General features: G+C 48.0%; 1 protein-coding gene across 1 annotated transcript; it reads left to right on the top strand.

Annotated features, from left to right (window-relative positions):
• Positions 1-1017: 1017 nt before the first annotated feature.
• txlnba (taxilin beta a) lies at positions 1018-11883 on the top strand (the record flags this gene model as incomplete). Its single annotated transcript, XM_084454005.1, has 12 exons — positions 1018-1194; positions 1371-1497; positions 1990-2081; positions 4959-5129; positions 6154-6348; positions 7878-7997; positions 8617-8691; positions 8777-8839; positions 10028-10120; positions 10324-10419; positions 10535-10672; positions 10885-11883. 12 exons carry the CDS (start codon positions 1018-1020, stop codon positions 11881-11883), a joined length of 2346 nt encoding a protein of 781 aa, XP_084310131.1.
• Between the last annotated feature and the right edge of the window lie 90 nt (positions 11884-11973).

Genomic DNA, 11973 nt, shown 5'->3' with positions numbered 1-11973 from the left:
GCTAGATATGTGTTAGGCCTACTCTACGATCTCTACACAGTTGGTCAATAAGAATCCTACCTATTACATTGATTTTGACTGGCACAAAAGGGATTAGATTTCCCCCCCCAGTTTTTAACTGGATTATGTTACATTAGCAGTGGTGAGTGATTATTCCAAGTTATAACCGAGACACGTCTTGAAGCACGTCCTGCATTTAGACAAAACCCTTTGTCACCGGGCAGGATTGGCCATAGTGAACAGAGATGTTTATCAGGTAGTGGGAACACTGTGTGTTCCCCTCACTTCTTGGTGGCGTCTTTGACATCAGCAGAGGCGTGTCTGGGGTGATAAAATAGCTTGACCATATTTAGAGGCTCCCGATTTAGAGACAGGCTGCAGAACAGGTGCTATAGGAGGGAGGGAGGGAGGGAGGGAGGGGGTGAGAGAACGAGAGGGAAGGGGGGTTGGGGAGAGTTAGGGACAAAGACAGAGGGAGGGGAAGAAGAGAGAGGGCGAGATAGGGGGGAGAGGAGGGAGCCCTGGGTAGGGATGTGTGTGTGTGTGTGTGTGTGTGTGTGTGTGTGTGTGTGTGTGTGTGTGTGTGTGTGTGTGTGTGTCTGTGTGTGTGTGTGTGTGTGTGTGTTAGAGGGGGAGGGGGGAGGAGCCCGGTGACTAGAAGGCTAATTTTAGCCTGATTAGCGGCGGTGGGAGCGGCGGCCGTGATGTCGCAACGGAGCCGAGCCCCGGGATAAACAACCTCTGGATGCTCTGAGTTCATTCCGCATGAAATCAGCCCCAGAACGGGGGGCTCCCGGGGGACTCGGGGACTTGGCCGTCGCGACAGGCGACATATTTAATGCCCTCTCCCAGTCCCACTGGGCCTGTGACAGCCTGCTTGGTTCTGTGCTATTTTAACCCCATCTACACTGATCTGCTCTCAGAGTTGTGCTAGTAGAGACTACAGGGATAGCTAACGCATAATGGCCTACCAAGTAGGCAACTTCTCCCTGACTAACATGCACTCTACTGTTAGTCATGTCTCAGGCAGCTGAGGTGATGGCAGCCCAGCCCAGCTCTACAGAGACCCTGGGTGAGACTGAGACCCCGGACGAGGCCCAGCGAGACACCACAGACCCCATGGAGGAGTTCAGCCGGCAGCTGGAGGACATCATCAACACCTACGGCTCTGTCGCCAGCCTGATGGACAAACAGGTAAGACCGGCTCAATTGGATGAGCGTGGCATCACCAAACCGCCTGTTTGAATTAGGACTTTTATTAGGGTTTGGGCAAAAGATGTATTCAATCTCTGTATTATTTTGGATAATAAAAACAGAAAGATTGGATTCATCAGTAAGTTTGATTAATAAAGTTTGATTTATATTTGAAGAGCGTCATGGTGGAGCCTGAAGAAGACAAGCTGGAGGAGGAGATGAGCGGAGATGATGTCACCGTTGCCAAGGAGACAGGCGCTGGCAAGGACCAGAAGGCGGAGAAGAAGCTGTTGAAGGGACTGGGTAGGTAGGGGTCAAGGTTCAGGGGTCAGGCTTGGTTTAGGGATATGGTCATAGTCAAGGACAAGTCAAGATGAGGACCCTGTGGAGCCAAGATGAGAGCCACGTAGAGTCAAGCTGAGAGCCCTGCAGAATCCAACGACACAAACCTATATTTTCCATCCTTACTTTTCAGGTGGAAGAAAACCTCCTTTCTAACAATAATAGAGACAGGCTGTAGTCTGTGCCACGCTAGATCAAACTGGGACAGCAACCCAGTGTGTAATAACCTCCCTCTCTAACCCCAACAAGTTTCATCTACTCCCCTCCAGTTTGCTGCCCCTAGTCATAGGTGTCAGAGTTAAGAGTTATCCACCCCGGGGAGAAGCTGTTCTCTCTGAAGCTCTCTTATAGAAATCCTCCTTTCCCTCCTTCTCCTCCTCCCTCTCTTCCTCCTCCTCTCAGGCGTGAAGTAAACCGTGGTTGATGTGCCTGTCTGTCTCTGTCTCCTCACAGGGAAGGAAGCCACTCAGCTGATGCAGAGCCTCAACAAGCTCCGCAGCCCCGAGGAGAAACTGGAGGCCGTCCTCAAGAAGTACGCCGAGCTGGTGAGTCTGTCAGCCTTCCAGACAGGAGGACCACAGTGCTCCAACACAGCTGTCACTAACAGAGACACTGAGCGATGAGAGAGAGAGAGAGAGAGAGAGAGAGAGAGAGAGAGAGAGAAAGAGAGAGAGAGAGAGCCTGGTGAGATATTGGAAGTGGCTTGTAGCTGCCACTGTGATAAAGACCTCAATTTTGTCTGCCTTGGGAAGCAGAGGCAGATCAGACTAGGGCCATACAGTACGCTGACTATTACCTCCTAAAATATTTATAATGCCTCATTGTGAGTGTGACTAATGTGAGTTAGAGGAAGAGTCTATCAAAAGTTATAGAAGTTTCTTTGTTTACTGTGCTTCAGAGGGTGGCTGTGGCTCAGTGCTCAGTGATCGCAGGGTCGGCGGTTTGAATCCCGACTCCTCCTGTCCACATGTCGAAGTGTCTTTGGGCAAGACACTGAACCCCAAATTGCTCCTAATGAGCAGGCTAGCACCTTGCATGGCAGCTGCCGCCATTGGTGGGTGAATGAGAGGCCATTGTAAAGCACTTTGGATAAAAGCACTATATAAGTGCAGTCCATTTACCATTCAGTGGTTATAGTCTTTTACAAAGATGTCCAGGACAAAGAAGTGCAGAAGTAAAAAATAATATATTTATTAATAGAGAGAGAGAAAAGAGAAGTAGTCTTCATGTGCCGGCAAAGTCCTTAGCGGGATACGCTAGTATCTCTCTCTGATCTCCCATAGTTCAGGGAGCGTCGTAGTCCTGAGTTATCATATAGTATCTGTCGCGAGTCCGGCCTCGACCTCGACGGGCAGTCCGGTCACAAGCTCGCCGACGGTCAGTCTGCCCTCGTCCTCGTTGGTCAGAACGGCCACACCGTCGCCAGCGAGCCCATAGTCGGTAGCGTCTGTGGACGGTCTGGTCTCTGTTCTCAGGGACGTTGGGGTGGAGGTCTTCCCGGACACGGGTTTGGCGGGGGCCTGGTCAGGAACCCCGGGCAGCTGCCAGCAGGTCTGAGGTGGGGACGGGTATCTGACCAGGGAGGTCTGAGATACGCAGGCCTGTCAGGAGGAACAAAGACATGGAGCTGAGGTCAGAGGGACAGACTCGGCTAGCTATCTCTGTATCTGTCCACGCTGGTCAGGAGCTCACCTCAGTCAATTTCACGGACTTGGTTGATTTAGAAGGATCTGGTCTCGGGGATGTTTCTGACACAGGAGAGTTTGCTCGCTTAGAGGATCGCTAAAAGGGGAAAGAAAATGTTTTTTAAAAAGCATAAATCAATCAGATATGAAATATGGGCAATAATAACATCCAATTTAGTATAGAGATTGTCTTACAGTGCTGACTCTAGAGGCTTGGTCCTTCTCTAGGGAGTTAACCTTGTGAGGTTCCTGGGGAGTCTTTGCACTTTGTCCTTTAATCCATCCATGCGTTCTCTTTGCACGTCCGTTAACTTGACTCGTTTTCTTCTTATCCGTGTCCCGGTACTTATGTCCTTCCACTCTGTCTTTTTTGCCGGCTGAGAGAGGTTGATCTGTTTCTGTTTCTGAAAAAGCACATTTACATTCACTACTGTATATCAGCCATTTTACTTTCGACCTGTAAATGCTTGTTAAAGGGCTCTTTAAATTGCTTACCCGTGTCAGTATCATCTTCACCAAACGAGGCGAGGAGGCCTGAGAAAGGGCCGTGATAGGAGGCATACTTTCCTCCCAAGCGTCTGCCACCACAGAAGGTGAGCAATGATAATAGTTGGAAAAATGTCACAGCTGGCTTTTCATTTTTCTTCTTCTTTTCTTTCATTTTTATCTCCTCCCTTCTCTCTTCTGTAGAGACTCCAGGTTCACTTTGGGCTTCAGCCATTAAGCCGATGTTGATGCTTTCTTTTAATACTATCAACAGTAAATCAATTAAACAATGAACTTATGTATGCAATGAGAAAATATCACAGTCAATTTCAGCTCTGACAAGTTCTGTCTGAAAACTAAAAATGGAACATTAACTTTAGTCTGTAGGTAAATGTGACATCATAATAATTTTTTTTGTTTGGGTTTTTTCAAAAATTTTCAAAAAAAAATAATAACAAAAATTAAATAATAATAAGGTTCCTCCCCCTATTGTGACATCATAAATGGTCAAAACTGTGCCTTTCAAACAGGTTGCTATAATGTGCTAGCCTATTCAGTGTAGGCTGCCTACAACATAAACCAACATTTCAGCCCTAATAAACTGCTTTCTATTGTACACAAAATTAGATTTTAATTAGCAATTGAAAAAATATCTATTAAAAAATAACAATCACTATGAAGAGAAACATTACACACTTACCTGTATGTTATGGCCAATAGTATTTCTAATCCTGCATTCAATTGGTACTGGCTTTTAAGTACACCAAGTAGGTAAAGACATACTAACAACCGTGTGATGTTACAACCTTGATTATATATTTATGCATACAACTGTTCTCCAAATAAAACATCTATTCTCCTGAAGGAATCACTGTTGACCTCTTTATGAAGTTCTTTCTCAGTCATTATGCTCCCATGTGTAGAATACCCAGAAAAACACACAGTTCAAAAACAACATCCTCTTCTCTGTGTACAGATAGAGAGTGTTGAGGAATAAGAGGAAATAAAATTGTGTGTGGGATTAATGTATAACCTGTTCTACCCTCTGGGCCATCCAGCCAGGCACAGCAAATCCTTTTATGACTTTTCTCTCTTTCTCCCAGTCACCCCTGTGCTTGTTAGCTTTAAGGCAGAATATGGTAGGAAGGACTACAGTAGCTCAACACACAAGGTTGTTGTTCCAATCCACCGTGTGTGTGTGTGTGTGTGCGTGTGTGTGTGCGCGTGTGTGTGTGCGCGCGCGTGTCCCAGGTGGAGGAGCGTTGGGCCGACCAGAAGCAGCAGAGGCTCCTGCAGCAGAAGCAGGCCCACGTGCTGAAGGAGAGAGACCAGTTCCAGTCGGAGAACAGCAGAGCCATCCTGGCCCGCAGCAAACTGGAGGGGCTCTGCAGGGAGCTACAGAGACACAACAAGACGCTGAAGGTCAGTTACTTAGTTGTTAGTCTGACTCAACGGATGTAGGTATTGGGGATAAGCCTTGTCATTCGTTTGTTACTGCCCAATCAATGGAGACGGAATATTTTGTCGGACCAATCAGATTCAATCCAGATTACATGAAACAACAACAACCTAGCAATCGCTCCGCCCAAGACGATTGTGATTGGTTTGAAGAAATACTGCGATCCCATCCATGCTTGAATGCTAATGAGTCCAGCCAGACCTTTCTCCAGCACTGGCACAGCGTATACAGATGTGTGGAGAGAGGTCTGGGTATGCGAGACCTCTTAGTTGGTTAGTTACTTGGTCAGTTAGTTAGGTGATTAGTTAATTGAATAGTTAGTTGAATAGCTAGTTAATTAATTAGTTGAATAGTTCGTTAATCTGTAAATTAGCAAGTTAGTCAGTTAGTTAGGTTTCTCCTCACTGAACCAGGAGCGTGCTGGCCATCTGTAGGTTCTGGATAATCACAGAACGGTGATGTATTATAGATGTATTATAATGGAGCTCAACACTGCTCAACAAGACCTATCTACCTAGTTTACACAGTACAGTAGGTTACTGTAGGCTACATCAATCTGTGGTATATTCAAGGGATATTGAAGTATCTATGGACAAAAGTACCGTCCTTATGTGTCCGATATATAATGTAACTTTTTACGCAACACCTGACAAGTATCACATCTCCTACCCTCTAATCCCTAGTCATTGGACACCGTCCCTCTGCAAAGTGTGTGTGTGTGCGCGTGTGTGTGCGAGTGAGAGAGAGAGAGAGGAGAGAGAGAAAGAGACAGTCACAGAGTGACCTAGGGAAAGAAAGAGAGAGACAGAGAGAGAGAGAGAGAGAAGAGACGTAAAAAAAACTAGAGAAGAGACTTAGAGAGACCCACAGACAGACAGACAGACAGACAGACAGACAGACAGACAGACAGACAGATAGACAGACAGACAGACAGACAGACAGTCTTGTACATCTTTCTTTCTTCCTCATTCGTCCATCCCATCCCAGGAGGACACGCTGCAGCGCTGTCGTGAGGAGGAGGAGAAGCGGAGGGAGATCACCGGACACTTCCAGAGCACGCTGACCGACATCCAGGCGCAGATCGAGCAGCACAGCGGCAGAAACACCAAGCTCTGCCAGGAGAACGCCAACCTGGCCGAAAAGCTCAAGAGCATCATCAACCAGTACGAACAGAGAGAGGAGGTACGGGGCGCACGCACACACACACACACACACACACACAAGCACACATACACACACACACACACACACGTGTGCGCACACACACGCACACACTCACTCACTCACTCACTCACTCACGTGTGTGCGCACACACACACACACACACCCACATATTATCATTCAAATATGTACAGTAGCATTCTGACTCCTGTACACGTTAGTATTTCATCAGATGTACTGACACCTAAGACAATACAGTACATTCAATTCCAATTGGGTGTCATTTTTGTCTCCTACATTTCGTTACTTTTTGGACAGTCTTATATTTCAGGTTATGCATAACACTGGTGTGGTGAAGGTAGGTATTAAAATCCTTCCATGGTGAGGGTGAGGGCCTAGGTTAGGTTTCTGCCACAAGCATGGCACTTTTACACCCTACCCAGGCCTGCCTCTTTGTAATGTAATGAAAGTAATGAAAATGTCAGCTTGATTAACATGAATGTCTTCATGCACACATGTACGCACACACACACACACACACACACACACACGCACGCACGCACGCACGCACACACACACACATGCACACACACACACACACACACACACATGCATACACACATGCACACACAGCCACTATTGATTAGTCATTAGTTCCTCTCTCGGTAGAGGTCAATATGTTGCGTACAGTCAGATATATGAGTGGAGGAGATATAAAAGGAGCTAATGTCATCGATGTCTCTATTCAAATCAGCTGACAGAGATGGATCCAGAACAAACACCCTCCATTTCCTCCTAAAAATGACATCCTGCTGAGAGAGATAGAGAGTGAGAGGGGCGGGGGTTGGAGAGAGAGAGAGAGAGAGAGAGAGAGAGAGAGAGATCCGATCATTGTGTAACGCTCCTACCTGTCAGATCTAATCACAGAAGAACACACCAGAGAGAGGACAAACTGTAAATGACGCACACAAACCATGCTGGGTAGACACACACACACACACACACACCTCACTTTCCGATCGCTGGACTAATAAACACTCTCCCCCACATGCACACACACACCTCACTTTCCAATCACTGGACTAATAAACACTCCCCTACACACACACACACACACGCACGCACGCGCACACACACACACACACACACACACACACACACACACACACACACACACACACACACACACACACACACAGACTCTGTCTCACAGCTATGGTGAGATGTGTTTCAAACCATTTGTGTCTACTGCCATCTCTTGGTTGCTGACGGTACATAATGTCATGATGAGGAAGGGAGCCAGAATAAAAAATCTTTGATTTCTACATAGCCTACTGTACTTACTATGCATCATAATTCAACTCATCGATTGTCTTGATAAGCTCTGCATAGTAATGAGTGATGGCTGAACATTAAAAAGCTGATAATGCCTCTATCTCACTATAAATCGTACCATAACTCCGCATAGCTATGTCAGTATAACCGATAATATATATAATAGACCGCATCCGCCTCACTCTACGTCGCTATCTCGTCCTCCCTCCCGGCAGAGTCTGGAGAAGATCTTCAAGCACCATGATCTGCAGCAGAAGCTGTCCGACGCCAAGCTGGAGCAGGCCCAGGCGCAGCTGCAGGAGGCTGACGAGAAACACAAGAGAGAGAAGGAATACGTGAGCTGCTGCTGCTACTACACACACACACACACACACACACGCACGCACACAGATACTCATACACACACACACACACACACACACGCACGCACACAGTCACAGACACACATACTCATACACACACACACACATACACACGCACTCACACAGACACAGACACACATACTCATACACACACACACACACACACACATACACACGCACGCACACAGTCACAGACACACATACTCATACACACACACACACACACACATACGGAAACGCACACAAGCAGGCATACGCACATGCATGCACACAGTGACACACACACACGCACACACAAACAAATGCAGGCACACACACACACACGCACGCACACACACGCAAGTCATACAAGGACAATACAACTATGAACTCCCATTTCAGGTTAAAGGCAAGTTATTTCTAAGGTGTCATGTAATGTCATGTCTAAGGAATGTTGTGTGCTTAGTGGGAAAACAAGAACATCCAGTTGATCCCACGTCTCAGATGTTTAATCCAAACTCAGTCCAAGCTGCTGTGTCAGAGTGTTGTTCGCATGAAGGCCTGTTGTATGACAGGCTGTAAGACCCACAGTAACCGCTGAATGTCTCCATAGTTGCTTAGGGAGGCAATTGACGTAACAAAGAAATGCTACGCAATGAAGCAGGAGGAGTTGCTGTTGAAGAAAAAGGTAAATCTCTCTGCCCCTGCCTGTCTCAGAGTGTGTGTGTGTGTGTATGTGTGTGTGTTTTGTCCCTAACCAGTTACTGGTACAGGCTGCAGAATGGAAACTTCAGGCTAAACTACTGCGAGAGCAGGAGACAGTGATGCAGGCCCAGGTGAATATCTGATAAGTCTACCGCTCTGCTGCTCACCACCGATCTGTCTGTGACCTCCTACAGACGTCTCTTACAGGTCTGGATCTCTGGATGTAGCGCCCGACGCTCTGGGTCGATTCTAGGGGGCCCTCTGTCCGTGGGCCCCCCAAAATAAAAATGGATAGAGGTCGTGAGGGGAAGGGAGTGGTTGGTTGTTTAAAATTTAAATGGAACATGACTTTTAACCGTTTGGATGTGCACTGAGAAATTTGGGGTGGGCAATATACTAGGGGCCGGTGTGGCCCCTTCACTTACCCCCTGCACATGAGATTTGGGGCTGGCAACCCAACGTAGCCGGGTAGCCGCGGGGCTCGGTGTTCTGGTGGACAGAGCCGGCACTGTGAACGAATGCACTGCACCGCAAGACCGTACTCTCGCTCGACAACGGGCTGACGACCTCACCTCCCTCCCTCCTTCGTCTGTGATAGCAGCCGTGCAGGCCGCAGAGGGGGGGGGGGGGGGGGGGGGGGGGCGCGGAGGGGGAAAAGAAAGATCTGCCACTTTAATTAATTTACATTTTAAATGGAGCCGAAGGGCTGATTGCATCCAGGCAACACAGCAGTCTCTCTTTATACTCCTCTCTCTGTCTCACTCTGTCTCTCGGTCTCTCTTGGTCTCTCTCTATCTCTATCTGATAACTGAGTTTGTTGATTATTTAATTTGACTATGAGGATAGAATGTCTATGTCCATTGAATAGGGCCCTAATCTGTGGTGCAGATTCGAGACAAATGATATATTGAAGTGAGCTGGTCTGAGGCTCCTCACACTGTTAAATGTTAAATCATACATAGATAAATGGTTTTCAGCTGGATTCATAAATTACTGCTGACAATTTCTATGGCCGTTATTAATAGCTGAGAGGCCTGGCCATTGTTTAAAAGGCCCTGCGTTCCCTCAACAGGAACATTAGCCAGCCGGCCAACTAAATCAAACGACATAGTTATGAAAACAGCATTAATTATATGAATTCTGCGCCCAGGCCCAACGATAATTCATCATGTATTTTTACAGAGACACCACATTTCCACTCCAATTAATAGGAAACTGCACTTTTTTGGAGTGTGTATGTTCGCATATTACTGTTAAAATGCTGATGGCGATGCCAGGATGTTCATGTCGTGTGGCCCTGTCTGTCTGCCTCCGACCAGCTGGTGCTGTACTCCCAGAAGTTTGACGAGTTCCAGACGACCCTGTCCAAGAGTAACGACGTGTACGCCAGATTCAAGCAGGAAATGGAGAAGGTATGCGGCACGCTCGAAATAAACCCTTCTTTAAACACAACATATTGGCAGGCCATTCATTCTGAAACATTCTTACCTCTTGCGTAACTGATGGATCGTTTGACACATGCTGAAAATGACCGTTTCGATATGCCTTTGCACAATGCCACATTATCAACACACGTCATTGCGTCATTATCAAGGCAACAAATGTATGATTGCAGATGACTAAGAAGATGACGAAGCTGGATAAAGAGTCGAATATATGGAAGACGAGATTCGAGAGCTGCAACAAGGCTCTGGCGGAGATGATTGAAGAGGTGAGGCCATCTGTGCAACACGCACTTCAGCATCGCAACTGCTGTACTGTACGTCATGACGAGTTATATCAGGAGAATCTCCCCCTGAACCTCCTCCCCTCCACCCCCACCACAGAGGGCAGAAAAGGAGAAGGAGTTTGAGCTCTTCACCCTGAGGATCGACAAGCTGGAGAAACTCTGCCATGCGCTGCAGGACGAGAGGCAGGGCCTGTACACAAAGATCAAAGAGATACGACACTCCAACCAACCCCAGGTCACAGAGATGAATTCTGATTGGTTAATTGATTGATTGATTGATTAATTGGTTGATTGATTTTCATATAGGTTGGTTGAATTTTTTGACCATATAAAAACACATATATATGTATATATATAAACAGATATACAAAACACATTGGCAGTGCATACTGTACTTTGAAACTCTAGGATGACACAATAAAAACCGTGGTGGTTGTTCTCATGCAGACCGACGCGGAGGCTGAGGCCAGGGTGGAGGTGCCTGAGCTGGTCCTGGAGGAGGAAGAGGTGCTGACGGAGGAGATGTCCAGGCTGACGGCAGAGCAGGCCCGGCTGCAGGCCTTCGCCGCCTCCCTGCTGGCGCCCCCCGCTGGAGGGGATGGCGATGACGATTCAGACAGCGAGGAGGAGGAGGAGGAGGAGGAGGCTGTGGAACCTGCCCAGGTCCCAGTTCAGGGCCCGCAGGTGTCTGAGCCCAAACCAGAACCGGTTCAGGCGGAGGTGGTCCAGAGGTCCGTGGAACTGGCCCCGATACCAGAAGTCCAGGTGGTTCCCTCTGGGTCCTCCCTACCATCACGGGTGAAGGCAGAGGAGCTCCAGAAGTCTCCGGAACCAGTACCAGAGCCAGTACCTGCACCGGTAGAGAAGGCACCAGTACAAGAACCAGTAGAGAAGGCACCAGTACCAGCAGAGGTAGAGAAGGTCCCAGTACCAGCACCAGTAGAGAAGGCCCCGGCACCAGCAGAGGTAGAGAAAGTCCCAATACCAGCACCAGTAGAGAAGGCAGCAGTAGGCCTACCAGCACCAGTAGAGAAGGCACCAGTAGAGAAGGCAGCAGTACCAGCACCAGTAGAGAAGGCACCAGTAGAGAAGGCAGCAGTACCAGCACCAGTAGAGAAGGCACCAGTAGAGAAGGCACTAGTAGAGAAGGCAGCAGTACCAGCACCAGTAGAGAAGGCACCAGCACCAGTAGAGAAGACCCCAGCACCAGTAGAGAAGGCACCAGCACCAGTAGAGAAGGCACCAGCAGCAGCACCGGTACCAGTAGAACAGGTAAAGGAGGTCCATGTGTCTAAACCAGAGCCAGCACCTGCAGCGAAGGCAGACCCTTCTAAAACCGCCGGGGCTAAGCCCAGCCCCACCAGGCTGCAGCAGCCAACCAGGGCCGGAGCTGGCTCCTCTAAGAAGCAGACACCAAAGAAGAAGAACACCAAGAAAGCCAGCTGAAGTGTGGAGTTTGGAGTGTGTGTGTGAGTGTAAGTTCAGCCTAGTAGGTGCTCTGTCACTGTGTGATGGTTGAGTTTTGTCGTATACCCA

The sequence above is a fragment of the Borostomias antarcticus genome (genome assembly GCF_949987555.1).
Source record: "Borostomias antarcticus genome assembly, chromosome: 19".
In the NCBI taxonomy this organism is placed as follows: domain Eukaryota; kingdom Metazoa; phylum Chordata; class Actinopteri; order Stomiiformes; family Stomiidae; genus Borostomias; species Borostomias antarcticus.
The sequence above is the reverse complement of the archived record's forward strand: the minus strand, read 5'-3'. Positions and strand labels throughout refer to the sequence as shown.